This window comes from Xiphophorus hellerii, chromosome 18, assembly GCF_003331165.1.
Source record: "Xiphophorus hellerii strain 12219 chromosome 18, Xiphophorus_hellerii-4.1, whole genome shotgun sequence".
Taxonomy (NCBI): Eukaryota; Metazoa; Chordata; class Actinopteri; order Cyprinodontiformes; family Poeciliidae; genus Xiphophorus; species Xiphophorus hellerii.
Window position 1 is genome coordinate 19,860 of NC_045689.1, and position 21,362 is coordinate 41,221.

At 35.6% G+C, this 21,362-nt stretch overlaps 2 protein-coding genes and 2 long non-coding RNA genes across 8 annotated transcripts; 2 read left to right on the plus strand and 2 right to left on the minus strand.

Moving 5' to 3' along the window:
• Positions 1-4,768: 4,768 nt before the first annotated feature.
• On the plus strand, positions 4,769-7,092 carry LOC116737400 (uncharacterized). Of its 3 annotated transcripts, none has more exons than XM_032590528.1 (4): positions 4,769-5,062; positions 6,067-6,122; positions 6,238-6,597; positions 6,728-7,092. In XM_032590528.1, exons 2-4 carry the CDS (start codon positions 6,068-6,070, stop codon positions 6,964-6,966), a joined length of 654 nt encoding a protein of 217 aa, XP_032446419.1. In that variant the 5' UTR covers positions 4,769-5,062; position 6,067; the 3' UTR covers positions 6,967-7,092. The 3 variants fall into 3 exon arrangements, with proteins under 3 accessions (XP_032446419.1, XP_032446417.1, XP_032446418.1); XM_032590526.1 differs by having other exon boundaries at positions 4,780-5,062; positions 6,235-6,597; XM_032590527.1 differs by having other exon boundaries at positions 4,780-5,062; positions 6,235-6,597; positions 6,731-7,092.
• Positions 6,213-19,037, minus strand: LOC116737404 (uncharacterized). The gene is made up of 3 exons (XR_004342798.1): positions 18,925-19,037; positions 16,188-16,350; positions 6,213-6,310 (listed from the first exon to the last, which is right to left on the minus strand). It is a non-coding gene; the product is annotated as an uncharacterized LOC116737404 (long non-coding RNA).
• On the minus strand, positions 10,339-11,449 carry LOC116737398 (uncharacterized). Of its 3 annotated transcripts, none has more exons than XM_032590524.1 (3): positions 11,237-11,449; positions 10,762-11,121; positions 10,339-10,608 (listed from the first exon to the last, which is right to left on the minus strand). In XM_032590524.1, the coding sequence occupies exons 1-3, from the start codon at positions 11,337-11,339 to the stop codon at positions 10,394-10,396; spliced, it is 678 nt and encodes a 225-aa protein (XP_032446415.1). In that variant the 5' UTR covers positions 11,340-11,449; the 3' UTR covers positions 10,339-10,393. The 3 variants fall into 3 exon arrangements, with proteins under 3 accessions (XP_032446415.1, XP_032446413.1, XP_032446414.1); XM_032590522.1 differs by having other exon boundaries at positions 10,356-10,608; positions 10,762-11,124; positions 11,237-11,414; XM_032590523.1 differs by having other exon boundaries at positions 10,356-10,605; positions 10,762-11,124; positions 11,237-11,412.
• On the plus strand, positions 18,951-20,776 carry LOC116737415 (uncharacterized). Its single transcript, XR_004342812.1, has 2 exons — positions 18,951-19,048; positions 19,200-20,776. It is a non-coding gene; the product is annotated as an uncharacterized LOC116737415 (long non-coding RNA).
• Positions 20,777-21,362: the final 586 nt, after the last annotated feature.

A 21,362-nucleotide genomic window follows, 5' to 3' on the forward strand; every position in this document is an offset into this window, starting at 1 on the left:
TCAGACTCCATGTGTCCAGACTGAGGACTGAAGACTCTGGTCTGTATCTGTGTGACGTGAAAACTGAAGATGGATTCAACTCTGGAAGATGTCGACTCAGCGTTACTGGTGAGAAGAAATATTTTACTCAGATAAAATCCTGAGACCTGAGTTGTTGAATTTCTTCATCTTCTACATGAATCCTCCTGGATCTCAGTTTTCATCAAATATTAATAAATATTTCTGATTTCTCTCCCAGCAGCTGCTGATCAGATCCAAACTCAGAGACCAACTTTGACTCCAGAACCAAAGATAGGAGGATGGAGTATCCTCTTCATCACTCTGGGACTGATAGCAGCTCTACTGGTTTTATTAATAATAATAATAATAATAATAATAATGTTGATTATTTGTTTTAGGATGAAAAGAAAGAATCATTTTGAATCAAGTGTAGATGAACTATATAACCAACACAGATAACGGGTTTGTTTGCTATAGTTTAGTTTAAAACTAATTTTGCCTCCACAGAAAAATATCAGATTTGTTTCCATCTATTCTGATTAACATGTTAGATCATCATGAATGAATGTTTTGTTATAATGATGACATTGAGTCATTTATTGTTATTGTTTTAGAAATTTTAAATAATTTCTAAAGGTTTCTGGACTCAGTCAGAAGTATTGATCAATTATTGTGTCTGATAACTGATCAATGATTCAGTTATCAGACTGAATCATTGATCAGACATTGGTTTATTGACCATCAGTCATTTTGTGGTTGTTCACACCATCACTGTGACCAAAGTCATGAATTTATTACATTTACATTCATGTTTTTTAAATACTGTTTTATTGTTGAATTATGCAGATTTAAAATCTGTTATTTTCACAGAAATATTTTTAACAAACACTTTTATAAATATGTTGTGAAACAAAACATCTAAAGATTTTGACGATTTTGTTATAAAAATACATTTTTCCCTGTTTTTAGATTAAATCAAAGGATTAACTTTAAAGTGATGATTTTTATACATCAGATTTATTTTAGAAATCAACACAACATTATGACATAAAAGTGTTTATGCTTTTCTTTAACATAAATCTTTACTCAGTGTTAGTTTATTGTTTCTTTATTGAAATGTTATAAATTTAAATGTTGCCATTTCATTACAACATTGTTACATTTTCAATGGGTTCAAAGTTTTTTCTTTTAACTTAATGTTTCAACTCAAAGTGTCTCATAATATCATAATTTGATCAAATGTATTTTTGTGAATCTGTGAATGTTTCTGGTTTTATATCATGTAATATGTGTGATTGTGTTGCTGTGAACTGCTGAACCGAGTTTACGTTTTGGGATAAATTAAGTATTGTGAAGTGCAGAAGCTGAAGTTTAATAAATATAATTAATGTGATTTAAAGAGGATTTATTTAGTGCAATAAAATAAGAGCCTGTCTGTGTCATTGTTCTGCTGCAGGAAGATAAAATGTACGACATTCACTGTGTTGTGATAGAAGCACTATGGTCTTTATGTGAGCGACTTTCTCCAGATGAAAAATAATTTATTAAAGTTATTTAAGCTCATTTTAACTTTGGAATATGAAAACATGTTAGAAAATTAGTTATTTTATCTGAAAACAAAATGTATTAATAGTAGAAAATCTGATAAAGACTGAGTTGTCTCATTATTCTAGTTTAAACCAATTTAACATTCTTTCATCACATGATGATAAAGGTGTTTTTTATTTTATTTGAAATAAGTTTCATGACGCTGCCTTACCTTACTGTATTATGTAATGTAATGTGACCTTGGGTACAGTTTCTGTTATTAGCGGAGAACCTTAAATCTTCTTTTTACCAGATCTCACAGATAAGTTTGTAAAAATTACCAGAGGTACTTTTGCAAATGAAATACAGTTAATTGAATTCACAAGTTCCTATGGACAAAGATAGTCAGTTTATTTTATTGTATGAAAATGGCCAAATTAAAAGTAAGAGTCTATGCTGGCCCTATGCTGGAAACCTTGTAGCTGAGAGACATAATTAAAACCCAATTAAATAAAGTTAGACTGTTTGGGGAGGAATTATACGGAAAACACAAATACAACTATTTTTATTCATTACTGTATTTAAAGATAATTAAATTCTTGTTTCCAAATCTTTTTAAGAGATTCAAAGTCCTGTACTGTTATGTTTTAATGTTTTGATGCTCATTGTCATTATCATCTGCTCTTCCTACAATGTTTATTCATGAATATTTATGAATTTACTGTAAAATTATTTGACTTCATGTGAAGTTTTCCTGATAACTTTTCTAAACTGAACGAGGTGAGTCAGGAAGTTTCCCAGATGTTTGAATGTTTCTTCACGTTTCTGTACGATAATGTTCTTGTTAAATGATTGAATAAAGAAATGACCACAGAGAACCAGTCCTCCATCAGATCCAAGATGGCTTCCACTCTGCAAGGTGTCGACTCAGCATCTCTGGTAGGTTCAGTAAAATATTTGTCATTTTTAATCATTTATATTTAAAGTTTCTATTCCTGCAGCGTTTTGCTTTTTTCTGATGTAAAATCCTAAAGAAAATGATGAGGATCAATAGAGGATGACTTACAGCTCCAATGAGGGAAATATTTAGTGTTTCCATAAATCCTGGTTCTGTTGCTGCTGACCCGTCCAGCTGCAGCTGGCAGTAATTTCAGTCTGCTTCTTCTTTAAAATGTCCAGAATCACAAAAACATTAGCAAATATCTCAGTGCATATTTACTCATTATTATTCAAACACTATTTTTAGAAACTCAAATGTTTTCCAGGCTGTTTTTGCTCATCCTGATCTGGACTTTTAATTTCTCCTCTTCATGTTTTGGTTCTTAATGTTGGCAGAAACATGAGGATTAAAATCCCACCTGAATCATTTTCTCAGTCCAGCTGCTGTTCATGTTGCAGTTAAACAACAACATCAGTTCTTATGGTTCAAACTGCAGCAGGAATCATTTCACAGAAAATCCTGTCAATATTTTACCTTCGGCTGAAATCATCAGACGCTGAGTCGGCATCTTCCAGAGACGAAACCGTCTTCAGTCTGAACACATGGAGTCTGATTCATCCTCTGAGTGGGTTTAGATGATTGATTGATTGATTGATTGATTGATTGATTGGTTTTGTTCTTTGAAGCCACAATGAAACAGAGAATTCAGATTTCACATTTTCAATCGTTTCAAGAGTTTTTTTTTTCTATTTGCTTCGATTATTTGGAGACAATTTATTAGATTGTTGTAGTGGCGACTTTTCAGCACTAGAGGGAGAAGCAACGTTTAGTAAAAAGCTCAAATAGAGCTGATCTCAGTTCTGGAAACAAACATCTCAACAGTGAACAACCATCCTGACAGAAAGTCTGCATAAATATGGATTTATTAATAACATGAGAACATTATGAACAGACCAACTGGAGCAGATAAAAAACTTTATGCTCAGTAACAAAGAGCATCAATTAAACAGCTTTAAGACCAAACATCAGAACAGATCAATGAGTCCAGAAAACTTTGAATCAATATTTTACAGTATATTCTAGAATATTTGTAATTTTTCAGAGACACTGGAGGTTGAGTTTATTATCTATAAGCCATAATCAAAGTTACAAGAAAAAAAAGGTTTAGAATATGTGAGTCTATATAATATATGCTAGTTTTACTTTCTGAATTAAGTGTTGAACTTTTTAACAAAATTATAACTTTTTGTGCTCTTGTTTATTTCTACAGTGGAATAAAAATAATATATAAACACAGTTGCTGATGAGAAAACCTTCATTTAATGTCTCAACATACATTCATCACCATTCAGTGAATTATTACTGTTGAAGGGGTAAAATGAATTATTTCAGGAACTTGACCTTCCAGTTTATATTTAGTAAAACTGCTGGTGTGATTTGAGCTGTGGGCGGAGTCACGTGTTTAACTCCTCCCACGCCGCCGCAGTGAAGCTCTGCTCGGAGCAAACCGTAGAAACTTTTTCTGCCTCTGAACCTTCGTGATTCTCCAGTGTTGAAATCTTATCATTTCAGAGACAGTTTCATTATAAACTGTAAACAAATGAAACATTTTCTGAGTGTGAAATATCAAACACATTTCGTCACTGCAGACATATTGATCTGTGAAGCACTTCAGACTTTTTTATTCGTCTTTATTCTGTTGAAAGAAAGAACAGAAACGAATCTATGAACGTAAACGGGACTGATTGTGTTGTCAGCGTTGGTGGGAAACCCTGAGTTTAAGAGCTGAAACATGTTGGACAAACACGTTTAATACTGATAGGAGACACAAAACATTCAGAGAGTTCAGAAAGAAAAACAAGTTACAGGAGATTAAAAGTTATTTTACAATATATGAACTGGGAAACACAATGTTATTATTTACTGATTGTGTTTTACACTCACAAGAAACGTGTAGTTTAGTAAAAGGTTTTATCCAACTAACTCTAAACGGATCAGACAAACGGATCCACATTAAATATAATAAACTTACTCGGTTAGTTTTCTTCTTCATCAGCGTCATCACTGACCTTGTGTCCAGGTCTCTGCACAGCTTTGCTGCTGATCTCTACAGGCCTGAATTAACAGATCGACTAATTATTTCTGCTATGCTATTTCTGCTATGCGCTTCCAGTAACAGAGGGTTGAGGAATCAAATCAAAGTTTGTTGGCAGCTTTCACGACTGACATCTTTCAGCTCGACCGCTTCAGCTCCCTTTGCTTTGCTTTGCTCCTCCTACTGCAACTCATTCCTCAGAGTCTAACGGAGCAGGAAGGGAAACTCCCTGATTCAGGACGAGTCCGGCTTTATGCTCTGCAACAGGGAGACAGTAATGAATGTAATGAATGTCCGGCATTAGGAGGAGGAATTCTTAAAGTGAGTAGGAGTTTGATCCCTCGACCGCCTCTAAAAGCATAACTGAAATTATTTGTTGGCTGTTAGTTTAGATCTAAACTGTAGCTTTAGAGATCAGTAGCAACGTTATGCAGAGACCTGGACACAAAAGTTGACAAAGGAACAAAATATGGAGGCTGATAAAGAAGAAAACTAACAGAGTAAGTTTATTATATGTGGATCTGTTTGTCTATAATTTAGAGTTAGTTGGATTAAACCTTTTAGTTAAATACACGTTTCTTGTGAATAAATGTAAAACACGACAGTTAAGTCCTGAAACCATGTTTTCCAGTTCATATATCTGTAATAATAACTTTTAATCTTCTGTAACTTGTTATTATTTCTTGCAGCTGAAAGTTTAGTGTTTCTGGTTTGACACTTTTGTCCAACATGTCTCAGGTTTCAAACTCAGACAGGATGTGTCTCCATCCTGTTCTCCACACCACGACATGTGGAAAATGTTCAGCAGGGAAAACTGCAGCCTGGAGAGGATTGTCTAAAAACCTCTCTCACATTTCGATGCGTTTCACAAGGATGAAGGAGTGAACTGATGCTGGATTCAGAGCAGACTCAGTTCACTCCTTCACACAGGATTCACCAGAGACAATCCTAGATACAAACATCTTACCTGAAGAGAAGAACTGGACCGTTGCTCAGTGGGTCAAAGTCCTGTTTTCAGATGAAAGTAAAGTTTGTATTTCATTCAGAAATGAAGGTTCCAGAGTTTGGAGGAAGAATGAAGAGAACCAGAAACCAAGTTGATTAAAGTCCAAAGTGAAACTGACTGGATAGAAATTAAAAGTCTTTTCAGAAACCTGATATCTCTGTTTAGGATATTTATGTTTTTATTGGTCTTATACAGTTTTCTAATTGTCTGTAAATAATAATCATCAAAATTACAAGAAGGCTCAGAGAATATAATCTAAATATTTTATTTAGATATAAACAATCTAAATAAAATATTTCATAATAAAAGTTTCAGAAGGAGCAGAGAATAAAAACATGTTCTGTTGTCTGACGGCTGTATAGTTTTATTACCACAAGGTGGCAGTATTGATCTGTTTCTAAATAAAGTTAATTCTGTAGCAAGAATCCAGATGTTCCTTGTATTGTTAGTGATGATGTTCCTGATGTCCTGCTGCCTCTCCTCCTCTTCCTCTCTCAGGATGAAGATGATCTCCAGGATCCTGCTGCTCCTCATCCTCAGCTCATGTCTCTGTGGTCAGTCTCCATCTTGTCTTTGTGACAGAAAGCTCTCTAGATGGAGCTGAAAGACTCCCATGTTCCAGTTCTCAGTGTGTCTGCTCCTCTCTTTCCCTCTCTGTCTCCTCAGCAGCAACATTTGTAGTGAATGTGACACAGAGCAGCTATCAGGCAGAGGAGAACCACAGCATCACTCTGGAGTGGACCTTCACCACCAGACCCAACTCCTCTCTGTCCTCCATGTTTATCCTCTGTGAATTTCTAGCTCCCCCTAGTGGAGTGGTTCTCTATCAGGTCCATGAAGGTGTTGAGATTCCAGATTCTCAGGATAAACAGTTTTCAGGACGAGTCCAGATTGACAAAGACGTCCTCAGAGAAGGACGAATCAGACTAAATGTGTCCAGACTGAGGACTGAAGACTCTGGTCTGTATCTGTGTGACGTGAAAACTGAAGATGGATCCGACTCTGGAAGATGTCGACTCAACGTTACTGGTGAGAAGAAATATTTTACTCAGATAAAATCCTGAGACCTGAGTTGTTGAATTTCTTCATCTTCTACATGAATCCTCCTGGATCTCAGTTTTCATCAAATATTAATAAATATTTCTGATTTCTCTCCCAGCAGCTGCTGATCAGATCCAAACTCAGAGCCCAACTTTGACTCCAGAACCAGAACAAAGATGGAACATCTTCATCATCATCCTCTTCATCACTGTGGGACTGACAGCAGCAGCTCTGATGTTTCTTCTTTCTTATTTTTTAGTGAAATGTTTTCAACCAGCAGATGTTTATTTTAGTAATGATGAAGAGACAAGAGAGACTTCAGTCACTTCATCGTTAGAAACACTTGGATCAGAATGAGAGGAATGTAGATTTGTAGCATCAACACAACAAACTCATTTATTTGGTCGATTATTTTCAGCAGCTGAAAGATTTTAAAACTGAAACTCGACATAAATGAGCCTCAATAAAGATAATTTAATCTAAGATTGTTGTTTATTTTTTAAGTTCAGTGTTTCAGGTTTGATCTGATTTTCTTCCTTCTGTTCATGAACCAGCAGCATAGTGATGTTCTGGTTCTGACCAGTCCAGTTGCAGCTGGTTCTGACCCGCTGGCTGCTGGAAACAAACGTTCTGGACTCAAGCAGAACCTGGAACCAGAACCTGGAACCAGAACCCTGATCTGAGCTGCTTTAAGCTGCAGCAGCTGATGAACCAGTGAAGCTCTGGATCTGCTCCACTGGTTCTGGTTCTGATGGTTCTGCTGGAAATCAAACCAGATTTCTTCCCTCATGTTGTCAGAACCTGATTCACTGCAGAAGCTTTTAACCTCCAACATGAGCTGCAGCTGTTTGGACCTCAGCAGAAACAATCCAGCTGCTGGATCTGACCTCAGACCAGTTCTACCATCAAGGGTTATACTGGAGCGCCACCTGGTGGTGGAGTTAGGAACTGTGAGCGTATAGAGCTGAAGGTCTGAGTGATGGACTGACTGGATCAGTTCAGTTTGATTTGTTCTGTTTTCATGTTTTTACCACCAGAACCTTTTCAATTCTTTATTAAAGTTTTGTAGAAGAGGTTTTGGTTGTGTATGGAGTTTCCTTTGCACCCTGAATGCAACATAGGTGTGCCGCTCTGCAGCCTCCCTCGGTGTGTTAGTAAAACTGAATGTTTGATGCTGTGATGCTCTCAGTTATGTTTCTGTTAAACTATATTTTGCTGACTTATTAGGAGTTTATCTCATTCCGTCTAAATGAAGCTGTGCATAAGTGGCGGTCGGTTAGAATAAAGATTTTATTACCGACTCGTTTTTAGCAGAGACATCTGTTATTGTGTTGCTGCTTCTATGCTCCTAATAGACGACAAGCTTTGTTGTAAAGCTACATGCTGTAATATCTAACGTTAAGTTTTAATAACCAGTCTCAGGTTACATGCCAGCTGTATATTATTTTACTGCAGCTTCACTTTCTTTGCAGCTTTGTTTCTGTTTATGGTGTAACTTGGGCTTTAATTATTTTAATTATTTTTGTTTTATTATGTCTGCAGAAATCATACATATTCTGGTGTAACAGAGCTTAAAATATATTTTCTTAAATATTATTTCCAATTCATGTTAAATTGAGTATTTGTGAATTTTATCTCATTGAGCTGTTTTTATTTTCGGTTTTATTAATTTTACAGCACAGCTTGTTTAAACACTCCTTTTATTAACTTGTTTAGGACCAGAACGCTGGGAGAAAGGTGGACAGAGCTGGATTAATGTTTTAATCTCTTCTGCAGAAAAATAAATGCTCCAAACCATTTGAGCGATCTCACTGGATTATATATACCATCACATCTTCACAACACTGACAAATGTCTCAACTTTCAATAGAAAGAGAAACTTTATTTTTGGACTCTGCCTGCTTTTGTTCTGTCGTCTGAATTTTCTAAGTGTCTGATCCGACACTACAGCGATTGCTGCCATCACCAATATTAGTCTTAATTACAATGAGCCAGTTTGTTTTATTGACATGTTGATCATATTACAACAAAAACAAAAAGTAAACCCCACGTTACTTTAGTTTACATCAAATCAACTTATTTATAGAAAATGATGAAGAGGAGCTGCAGCTCAAAAACCAGCAGAAATGATCATCTTAATATCTGGAGATCGATCAGCTGATCAACGATTTTACTGGGAAATGTTGCGGCTTCGTAAAGTTTCTGTTAATAAACATGTTCAAATGATTAATTCTGCTTTTCGTTTCTTTTCAATATAAACATTAACATACAAGCTGTGTGAATCTTAACAAGTCAGCCTTGATTATTATCAGCCCATTTCATGACATCACCACCTGTTTCAAGAATTAAACTGTTGAAATTTATTTATTTCTATAATTTTCTAATAAATGAAAAGCAAATACCTCAGTAAATATTTACTTCTTAATCTTCTAACCTTTTTTCAAAACTGATATCAGAAACTAAAATATTTACCTCTGAGATTTATGTACAACTTTAACTTTAAAACTCCACAAGTTCACACAGACAGATGTTTGCAATCAGTTTATTGATTTACAGACATTAAAGTTACAGAAAAACATGAAGGAAATCTTTTCAATTTGGGAAAGTTTCTTTGAACTTGTCATATAGATCATAGATTGTTTTTGTTCATTTTTATGAAGCCAGTTGTGTCGTCATCATTATAAAGAGTTTATGTGAACGCATTCACATACCTGAGATTCTCAGGTATGTACACATACCTGAGAATCTCAGGTAGGGACTTGTAGTTAAGTCCCCACAGTTCTGACATCCAGGTTCCTCCTTTTTGCCGTAGCATTTGTGTTGTATCTCGTCAATCTCAAGTTGTGATAGCAGTTGCCGTTTGCGGATGTTGGAACACTGAGCTACTAGTTGTTTAGCGCTTAGTGTTGACTGGGGATGTCGAAGTAACCATTCCTTCACCAGTCTTTGCATGTAACCTCTCTGATTAGGGTTACTTGAGTAGTAGCATTCCAACAGATCCACATTTTGTCATCAAGGTGCTCTGGTTCCCCAACACCTGATGCAGACCTTGTTTGACGTCTGAGCCAGCATGTTATGCATCTTAGGATTTGAACCCCGCCCTCTCGGGTGATATACTGATGCCTTATCTATTGAGCTATCCAGTCAGCTGTATATATATATATATATAACATATACATTTATAACTTTTCTACAAACAATGACCCAAAACACACTGATTATGAGATCTATGATGAAAAAGCAAAAACACACAGGTCATAATTACAAGACTGTTTAAATATATTTGTGAAATAATAAATTAGAGCTCTAATTTACCATTTACATAAAAAATTATAAATGGCTTGTACATGTATGGCTCTTTATCAAGACCAGTTGACTCTAAAGTGCTTCACACTGCATTCAGTCACTCATCCATTCACACATTCACACACTGATGGTGACAAATACTGGATAATAGCCACAGCTGCCCTGGAGCAACTTGGCAGAGGCAAGGCTACTATGGACCGGAGCCACTGGCAGGTGAAGCGTCTTGTCCAAGGACATTAAGAAAGAGGCAGATTGAAGCAGCAACATGCTAATTTCAGGACAAACTCCTACCACTGTTGTCACCATTGGTCCCTCCAAAACAATATTTTAAACACATAAAGTGAAACAGAATAAATTAATCTGAGTAACAGAATAACAGATCATTGTTTCTGGTTGTTGTCCATAAATCATTTGAAATGATTTAAAACATGAATCTGAAGCAAATCAATAAACGGATCAAAGTCATAATTATTACAATCTAATAAGTCAAACAGAACAAGTTCAAACAAATCTGTTCTTTGTCAAAAAGTTTGGTTTCTTTTCTCCTTTTCTTCCTAAACCAAATAATCAATATTATTATTAGAACCATTAGAGCTGCTGTCAGTCCCAGACTGAGGAAGATGATGATCCTTCCTCGTCTCTCTGGTTCTGGAGTCAAAGTTGGTCTCTGAGTTTGGATCTGATCAGCAGCTGCTGAGAGAGAAATCAGAAATATTTATTAATATTTGATGAAAACTGAGATCCAGGAGGATTCATGTAGAAGATGAAGATGTTGGTTCGTCAATACAGATCTTAAGAATTTAACTATTAGAGAAAAAATATATTTATTAGATTTTTTCTCCTCACCAGTAACGTTGAGTCGACATCTTCCAGAGTTGAATCCATCTTCAGTTTTCACGTCACACAGATACAGACCAGAGTCTTCAGTCCTCAGTCTGGACACATGGAGTCTGATTCGTCCTTCTCTGAGGACGTCTTTGTCAATCTGGACTCGTCCTGAAAACTGTTCATCCTGAGACTCTGGAATCTCAACACCTTCATGGACCTGATACAGAACCAGTTCTTTATGAGGAGCCAACAAGCTGCAGTAGATGAACAGTTCCCTCCAGGTTCCCTGAGTCTTGGTGGTGAAGGTCCACTCCAGAGTGATGCTGTGGTTCTCCTCTGCCTGATAGCTGCTCTGTGTCACATTCACTACAAATGTTGCTGCTGAGGAGACAGAGAGGGAAAGAGAGGAGCAGACACACTGAGAACTGGAACATGGGAGTCTTTCAGCTCCATCTAGAGAGCTTTCTGTCACAAAGACAAGATGGAGACTGACCACAGAGACATGAGCTGAGGATGAGGAGCAGCAGGATCCTGGAGATCATCTTCATCCTGAGAGAGGATGAGGAGGAGAGGCAGCAGAACATCAGGAACATCATCAAGTCCAAGAGTCCAGTTGTTCCTTGTAATAACTGGACTCCTGGTTAGGAAAAGAAAAACAATGTTGTAAAAGGAGTGAAATTATTCTGTTATAATTCATGAGGAGAAAACACCAGAGAGTGAAATCTGGGAATAGTTTGTTGGGTTTTTTCTAAGTTTTTCACATATATTTCACACTTTTCAAATAAAATGTGACAATAAAATGTATTTTAAATAACAACATTGCAAACGAACCACAAAGAAACTAAAGCTGAAGCTGTGAAGAGAATCATTCCTCTATAAGGAAATCTGCTGTGCTGCATTTGTGTTTGTGTGATTCTCAGCAAATATCCAGTTGGTCGAAACACAAAGAGACAAAAAGATTTAATCCTAAAGACTAATCTCTAGGATTAAATTTAATATGAATCATTTTACTAAACTAAACTAATGAGACATCTTCATCCTGAGAGAGGAAGAGGAGAGGAGGCAGCAGAACATCTGGAACAACTAAAATATCTGGTCTTTACTCAGACACTTTTTTATATATTTACTCAAACAGCTCAAAACAAGAGTTGAACATGTTAACAGAGACGATGTCAGCAGCAGAATCTGACAGCCTAGGAAAAAGCATACCACTGAAAACCATCAAAATGGGGAGATCTGAACTGGATAGTTATGGCTGCATAAACTGGCAACCCAGAGCTCTACCAGAAGGAGAAACATCAGAATCCTTGGAGACAAAAAGACAGACTATGGCAACTGTCTTCAAATCAGCAGGACCTCAAGCTATTGAGAAGACAAACGTGGATGAATTTATGGCATTGACTTATACTTCCCAGAGGCACATGATAAATTCCTGGCCTGCCCCAACCTTATGTGAGATTGAAGAGCAGTGGCCATTCCTTTTTACTATAATAATCTATACTATATAATAATCTGTTCCCCCTCCATAACATTGGAACAAATTAATTTACCAACAACTCTGTAAACTCTGTTTATTCCTCTCTTCATCAACAATAAACCATGTAAGTTTGAAAACATTTGCTGATTATTTGCCAAAGTTATGAGGGGGAACCACATATTTTAGCTGCCTGAAATAACCTGTTCCCCATACATAACATGGGAGATAATTATTTTTCTCACAATCTCTTTAATTGTTCTTAGTCCCCCCTTCATCAGCAACAAATCCTGTGAATTTGGTAATATTTACTCTTTATTTACCAAACTTACTTGGGGGGAACCATATACGGATTTCTTCAAGTGGCTGAAATATATGGCATGACGCTCCCTCCTCAGTGGATGGAGGGAGGGCCGCTCTCGCGCTCCCTCCCTCTGTGGGAGGGCCCTGGTTCTGCACACAGGCTCACACTGGGCCCGTGTGCAGAACCAGTGTGGGAAGCTGTATGGATCAATGAACAAATTAAAACAGTTACACAAAAGTGTTTGACTGTAAAGATGGTTTGTAGTTTGTTTTGTTGCAACCTGAAGTGTGAAATAAACTTCAGTGGAGTTTGAAAACAAAATATGTGTTTAGGTTTATGTCTGGTTGAACGATGTGAGAGACCAGTTGATTTGTTTTCATCTTCAGTGGTTCATATTAAAATCAAAGTGGAAAATCTGCTTTAGAAAATGTGTTTAGAAATTGTGTAAAAATAATGAATTGTGGAAAAAATCGACAAAGATAAAAAATAGTCCAGGAAGTGGATTTAATATGAAAAGCTGGAACGTTGTGTGTGATGAACGAGGCTGTTTTATTAACCAGAGACAAGAAGAAACAAGTACAGGAATGTAACCTGACAGGTCTGAGCAGAACCAAGTAAAATGAAAGTATCCTATTGCAATCTCCACCCTTGTTCTGCATTTACCTTGTCTGTGTGCACTATGCGGCACATAGTATATAAAAACAGGGGGTTTATGTAGTGCTGAGAAACTCTCCAGTGAACAGCAAGGAGTACAACAGGAAATATCTTAATATTCCACAGGTTTTATCCAACAGGCTAAACAGGATATACCTCCCATTTCAAGAATTGAACACTTTTGCTTTTGTTCCTCATTTTCACATTTTTTCTGCTTGTAAAAGCAGAACAAGTGAGAACTATAAAGCAATGTGCTACGCAGAAACTTTTCAGTGAACATCAAAGAGCACAACTGGAAATATCTTAATTCTCCACAGGTTTTATCCAACAGGTTACAGGTGAGTCGGTCTCTTCTAGTTTATTGTTGGTCAGTTTTTATTCTGACTCTTTTAAGATGAACTCTGTTAAAATATTTAACGGCTTGATAATCATTAGTGTTGTTGACAAACTAGAACTTGTTAAAATGATAAAAATCTGATTTCTATTGTTTATCAGAGATGTATTTAAAATAATAATTTGACTTTCTGGTTTCTGACAGACGTTTAGAGAATCTGTTTCAGAACCACAGACAATAATAGAAACACAGATTTTATATCATTTATTGAGACGATCTGCTGAAGAATATGGTGGAGATTTTAAGATGAGCCAAACTGAACTTTGAACCATAAACATGATAGTTAAAGAAGGAATCAGGTTAAATAAGTTGCTCAGTGCAGTGAGAAATCATTTATTGTTGAGCTAGAAAAAAGGTTTTAGATACATAGAATGACTGCAGCATTAAAACATGTAGATGAAAATGAAATCTCTGAATCATGATGTCATTTATTTTGCACAAAACTGACTTAATGGAAATCTGACTTCATATTAAACAATAAAAGGCTTAATGCAGGAAGGTTCAACAATCAACTATTTCCACATATTAGACAGTATAAATATGTTTGTCATGATGATGAAATTTAATCTTTTGACAATCAGAAAATATTAGTTTTCTTAATTCAGCTGTAATTTAATATGAATTAATTTCTGAACACTTTCTGCACTTTGGATGATCAAGTAATGAAGAATAACAACTTAAAGAGAGTGAAACTTTAAAATTAACGTTGATGAAGGTAAATATTTAACTATATTAGAGTCAAATATTTAAAATTGCAGTTTATTACAGTTTAATAAACTGTATTACAGGTCAAATAACAGTTTATTTCCTGAATAACAGTTTTAACAAACCTGAACTCAATGATCCATAAGAATGGTGACAAAATGAAAAACAATCTGAAACATGTTCTGATGTTTTACTGCAGGATGGCAGTGGAAGTCAAGGGCATAAATCCCATCTCATTATTGGGGGAACCATAAACAGGAACATTTCTTAAGAGCAATTTTGGGGAGTCGGCAAAGTTACATTGAAATGTAACATAAAATGTGGTTTAAAAAGCTTTAAACCACATTCAAGCTGCAGGAGCAAAAATGACTAATAATGCACATCAAACATGTTTTATTCTCAGTAAACAGGAAAGTAAAACTAAAATGCAAATGTTGCTTAGATACGAGTTTTGTTCAGTCTGACTGATATAATCTCTGCTGCACCTTTACAAAAATGTCAGGTTCTAAATAAAAACAAGTTTCCTCTTAATAAAATTCCTCATAAACATTATTTATTATAATGGTTCCCAATACAATTTATGGACTATTTAAATTATAACTTGTTCAGATGCTTTATTTTAAAATCCTTTTTAGTTTTGTCATGTCCTGGATGACTGAGAACAAACAAGTAGATAGAAATTAATATCTGGGGAGAATCATAACTTAAAACACTTAAAGCACCAGGGTTTATGTAGAAAAATATCCAGATTTTATTTTGTGGTTTCAAAGGCTCTTTGAAAACAGTAAGAAATAAAAGCATAAATTTGTAAATTTCTATCTTTTCTCTCTGCTGTTCTCGGCTCCCAGACTCTGAGCTGCGTCCACTTGCTCAGCCCGTCCCTCCAGTTTAAAACTCTTGTAATTAACTAAAAGTTAAAGAGTTAAATATGAATGAGATGTTTGTCACCTTTAACAAAAAAGCTTAAGTCTATGAAAGCAGTGTAGTTAGTTTTGTTAATGAAGCAGTTTATCATGATTCAGCCAAAGTAATGAAATAACAAACTTCAGTCTGATTTTTATTGTTAATGTGTTTCTTCCTATTGAGCAGTGAAAGTAAATCAAAAGTGTTACATGTCTTTTGCTTTGAGTTTTTATTAACTTGAGGGTTTTTTGTTAGTGCTGCAGAGCTAACAGCTAACAGCTAAAAGCTAACAGCTAACAGTTAGCTCCTCACTTCAGTGGCTCTGCCAGCCTGTGCCGTTCAGCTGCTGTTGCTTCTCTCACACTTTGGACTTTATTATTGTTCTAATAATGGAAGGGGACCTAAAATTACTCTTAGTTTTTTCTTAGATGAATCACAGGTTTATTTATTTCTTTGTTTCTTTTTCCTTTTTATATTGATCTTGTTTAATTGCAAATGTTTCTTCAATCATTTTTTTTTGGGTGGGGGGATTTTCTAGACTTTTAAAAGATTCTGAGGGTCCAGACCCCCCTGACCCACCCAGGATTTACGCCTATGGTGGTAGTAGTGTTTTTTATTAATCTTTTCTCTCTGTTTTGTCTTTCAGTATTAAACTCAACTTTTCTTCCATGTTGATGAAATACGACATAAAGTTTATGAACCAACATATCAAACATCTGTCCTGATGATCTTCATCACTTCACTGAAGTTTATTGATCCTGATTATTTCAAGCCAGATGTTTCTGATCCTGCTGCTCCTCATCCTCAGCTCATGTCTCTGTGGTCAGTCTCCATCTTGTCTTTGTGACAGAAAGCTCTCTAGATGGAGCTGAAAGACTCCCATGTTCCAGTTCTCAGTGTGTCTGCTCCTCTCTTTCCCTCTCTGTCTCCTCAGCAGCAACATTTGTAGTGAATGTGACACAGAGCAGCTATCAGGCAGAGGAGAACCACAGCATCACTCTGGAGTGGACCTTCACCACCAAGACTCAGGGATCCTGGAAGAATCTGTTCATCTACTGCAGCTTGTTGGCTCCTCATAAAGAATTGGTTCTCTATCAGGTCCATGAAGGTGTTGAGATTCCAGAGTCTCAGGATGAACAGTTTTCAGGACGAGTCCAGATTGACAAAGACGTCCTCAGAGAAGGACGAATCAGACTCCATGTGTCCAGACTGAGGACTGAAGACTCTGGTCTGTATCTGTGTGACGTGAAAACTGAAGATGGATTCAACTCTGGAAGATGTCGACTCAACGTTACTGGTGAGAAGAAATATTTTACTCAGATAAAATCCTGAGACCTGAGTTGTTGAATTTCTTCATCTTCTACATGAATCCTCCTGGATCTCAGTTTTCATCAAATATTAATAAATATTTCTGATTTCTCTCCCAGCAGCTGCTGATCAGATCCAAACTCAGAGACCAACTTTGACTCCAGAACCAGAGAGATGAGGAAGGATCATCTTCATCATCACTCTGGGACTGACAGCAGCTTTACTGGTTCTAATAATAATATTAATAATAATAATAATGTTGATTATTTGGTTTAGGATGAAAAGGAAGAATCATTTTGAATCAAGTGTAGATGAACTATATAACCAACACAGATAACGGGTTTGTTTGCTATAGTTTAGTTTAAAACTAATTTTGCCTCCACAGAAAAATATCAGATTTGTTTCCATCTATTCTGATTAACATGTTAGATCATCATGAATGAATGTATAGTAATAATGATGACATTGAGTCATTTATTGTTATTGTTTTAGAAATTTTAAATAATTTTTAAAGGTTTCTGGACTCAGACAGAAGTATTGATCAATTATTGTGTCTGATAACTGATCAATGATTCAGTTATCAGATGATAACTGAATCTTACTGATTGATCAGACATTGGTTTATTGACCATCAGTCATTTTGTGGTTGTTCACACCATCACTGTGACCAAAGTGATGAATTTGTTACATTTACATTCATGTTTTTTAAACACTGTTTTATTGTTGAATTATGAAGATTTAAAATCTGTTATTTTCACAGAAATATTTTTAACAAACACTTTTATAAATATGTTGTGAAACAAAACATCTAAATATTTTGACGATGTTGTTATAAAACAAAATTTTTCCCTGTTTTTAGGTGAAATCAAAGGATTATCTTTAAAGTGATGATTTTTATACATTAAATTTATTTTAGAAATCAACACAACATAAAAGTGTTTTGCTTTTCTTTAACATAAATCTTTACTCAGTGCTAGTTTGTTGTTTCTTTATTGAAACGTTATAAATATGAATGTTGGAATTTCATTACAAAATTGTTACATTTTCAATGGGTTCAAAGTTTTTTCTTTAAACTTAATATTTCAACTCAAAGTGTCTCATATATTTTGATCAAATGTATTTTTGTGAATCTGTGAATGTTTGTGGTTTTATATCATGTAATATGTGTGATTCCGTTGCTATGAGCTGCTCAACCGAGTTTACGCTTTGGGATAAATTAAGTATTGTGAAGTGCAGAAGCTGAAGTTTTATAAATATAACTAATGTGACTTAAAGAAGATTAATTTAGTGCAAGAAAATAAGAACCTGTCTGTGTCATTGTTCTGCTGCAGGAGATAAAATCTAAGAAATTCACTCTGGTCTTTATGTGAGCGACTTTCTCCAGATGAAAAATAATTTATTAAAGTTATTTAAGCTCATTTTAACAGTAGAATATGAAAACATGTTAGAAATTTACTTTTTTTTATCTGAAAATAAAATGTATTAAAATTAGAAAATCTGACAAAGACTGAGTTGTTTCATTATTCTAGTTTAAACTAATTAAAGTCTTTCATCACATGATGATAAAGGTGTTTTTTTATTTTATCTCCAATAAGTTTCATGATGCTGCCGTACCTTACTGTATTATATAGCAGATGACTCCGGCAAGACCAGAGGTGGAGGTTTGTGCATTTATATTAACAAAGCTTGGTGCACAGACTCTGCTACTACCGAGAGTCACTGCTCACAGAATGTGGAGTTTTTAATGGTCAAATGCAGACCTGATTACCTCCCAAGGGAATTCACCTCGATCACCCTCACTGCCGTGTACACCCCACGGATGCTAATGCCAAGCTAGCCATGAAAGAACTCTATGCGGCTATTAGAAAACACCAAACCAAATACCCCGAGGCTGCTTTTATTGTTGCGGGTGATTTCAATCACTCCAACTTGAAGACAGTTCTTCCCAGATTCCACCAACATGTCTCCTGCCACACCAGAGGAGACAAGACCCTGGACCATGTCTACTCCAATCTGGCTGGAGCCTACAATGTGACACCCCTCCCCAACATCGGACAATCAGACCATCTCTCCCTGTTCCTCACACCTCAGTACCTACCACTCATCCAACGTGTGAAACCTACCGTGAGGACAGTAAAGGTGTGGCCAGAGGGCTCAGACGCTGTGCTCCAGGACCGGTTCAGGAATACAGATTGGACTATTTTCCACCATACAGACTTGGATCAGTACGCCTCATCTGTACTGAACCATATTTCCACCACCATAGAACGTGTCACCACCTGCAAACGCATTACCATGTACCCCAACCAGAAACCCTGGATGAACTGAGACGTTCGTCTCCAGCTGAAGGCCCGCAACATCGCCTTCAGGTCAGGGGATGCACAGACTTACAGTGCAGCCAGGGCTGAGCTGAAGAAGGGAAACAAGAAGGCCAAACACCTCAGAGAAGGACGAATCAGACTCCATGTGTCCAGACTGAGGACTGAAGACTCTGGTCTGTATCTGTGTTACGTGAAAACTGAAGATGGATTCAACTCTGGAAGATGTCGACTCAACGTTACTGGTGAGAAGAAATCATGTAATTAATTTTTTTCCACTCAGTTCAAATTCTAATCCTGTATTGATGAACCAACATCTTCATCTTCTACATGAATCCTCCTGGATCTCAGTTTTCATCAAATATTAATAAATATTTCTGATTTCTCTCCCTGCAGCTGCTGATCAGATCCAAACTCAGAGCCCAACTTTGACTCCAGAACCAGACAGACGAGGAAGGAACATCGTCTTCATCAGTCTAGGATCAATAGTAGCTCTGATCGTTCTAATAATATTGATTATTTGTTTTAGGAAGAGGAGAAAGACAATGAAAACTAATCACTTGACAAGAGTAGATTAAAAAAAACAAACAGATAACAATGTTGTTCACTTTACAATTGTTTAAAATTAATTTTGCCCTCACAAAAATATCAGATTTGTTTCAATCTATTCTAATGCTTAACATGTTAGATTATCATGACTTAATTTATTCGCTTAATTAATAGTGGAGAAATATTTTTATCTCCATGGCAACCATTGAGCTGTGAAAAATGCTTACTCACACTAAGTGCCTCCTATTTTTCCAAAGATTCTCCTCAGAGCTGCAGTTTCCAAGCTTCCAGCACACAGAGCATCCCTCCACTCCCCATCTCAGCTCCTTCAGACTAGCCAGCAGCAATTAGCAAACACCTGTTGGAACTGCACATCTGTTGAACTCATTATATGAGCTACTTTTCAGTGCAACACTCCTAAGACCTGCTATAAATGGCATAATGAAGGCGCATTGTTGTGATGACATGCTGAAGGCAGAGTGTCAGAAGGAGTAGGGACTTTTAAAGAGACAGAGGCCCAATTTCAAGGTTTTAAAATGCAAAGTCAAATTTATTTTAAGTCATGTCAGCATTTTCATAACTGAAGACAACATAGTTACTTGATTGTGCTATAAAATGTCACTATGTGCCTGGAGAATATATGATAATGTATATTCTCCATATTGCAATAATGATGACATTGAGTCATTTATGATATTGTTTCAGTTCCTGTTTTAAATAATTTATAAAATTATTTAAACCAGAACCATTGATCAGTTATTGTGTCAAAATGCCGAATCAGCTGATTGTTACTGAAACCAAAGATATTTATCTGATGCACAACTTATGTTTACATTCATATCTTTTAAATACTCTTTTGTTGAATTATGTAGATATAAAAATGTCCAATTTATTATTTTCACAGGTATATTTAAACAAATATTTTTATTAATATGTCGTGAAACAGAACACATTAAGACTTTTAAGAGGTTGTTATAAAAATCAATATTTCCCTAATTTCAGGTGAAATCAAATAATTAATTTTAAAGTGACAATTTCTATACATTTCATCAATTTCAGAGATGAACATAAAACATTATGACATAAAAGTCTTTTGCTTTTCTTTAACATACATTTTACCTTCACTGCTAGTTTGTTGTTTCTTTGTTGAAAAGTTATAAACGTAAATGTTTCATTATAGAATTGTTATTACTTTCAAAGTTTTCTCTTTAAACTTAATGTTTCAACTCAAAACTTCTGATGAGTTTATATTTTTGATAAGCTGCATTTCTGGTGTGTAGCTGTGAATGGTTGTGGTTTCACACCACATAATGTGTGTGAATGTGTTACAATAAGCTGCTAAACTGAATTTGTCTTTTGGAATAAATAAAATATTGTGAAGTTCAGAATCTGAAGCTCTTAATAAAACATTTATTTTTCTTCCAGCGGCGTCTCCATCTTGCTTCAACTTGACAGAATCTCTCACTGTTTCCTGGTTTCCACTTTAAACAAGGATTCACATTTTACCTGCATTTGGTTCCGTCTGGTTTTCACCTTATAGACATTAATGTCAGATTGTTTCAAGTTCACCTGTGTTCATATTAAAACTTCCATCAAGTTTAATGTTGTCAGCATGTTTTGTACTGACAACATGAAATATAAGTTTTGTTTTGACACTACGCCCTCTATTGGTGAAAAGTCACCACAACAACAACATCATACATTGTTTTAAATAATAGAGACAGATTAGAAAATATTTGTTTTGGTGGAAAAAGAAAAAATTAATTTTTAATACAAAAACAGGAAAATCTGGATTTTTGTGTGTTTGCACCCATTTTGATGCTGGGTTTTAATATTTAATTTTGAAATATATAAATTCAATTATGTCAATATTAAATTTGTGAATTTTGAAAAACAGATACTTCATTTCTTCTGAATTATTCTGACTTGTTTGAAAGTTTAAGAACAAAAACAATTTTAACAGGTGACAGATCTCTGTCAGAGACATCAGAGAAGCTGAAGAGAATCCAG

Coding starts and splice junctions, on each gene's coding strand:
- LOC116737400 (XM_032590526.1), top strand. CDS start 6,068: ATGAAGATGATCTCCAGGATCCTGCTGCTCCTCATCCTCAGCTCATGT. Junction 6,123..6,234: donor CCTCAGCTCATGTCTCTGTG/GTCAGTCTCCAT, acceptor CTGTCTCCTCAG/CAGCAACATTTGTAGTGAAT. Junction 6,598..6,727: donor ATGTCGACTCAACGTTACTG/GTGAGAAGAAAT, acceptor TTTCTCTCCCAG/CAGCTGCTGATCAGATCCAA.
- LOC116737398 (XM_032590522.1), bottom strand. CDS start 11,339: ATGATGTTCCTGATGTTCTGCTGCCTCTCCTCCTCATCCTCTCTCAGG. Junction 11,125..11,236: donor CCTCAGCTCATGTCTCTGTG/GTCAGTCTCCAT, acceptor CTGTCTCCTCAG/CAGCAACATTTGTAGTGAAT. Junction 10,609..10,761: donor ATGTCGACTCAACGTTACTG/GTGAGGAGAAAA, acceptor TTTCTCTCTCAG/CAGCTGCTGATCAGATCCAA.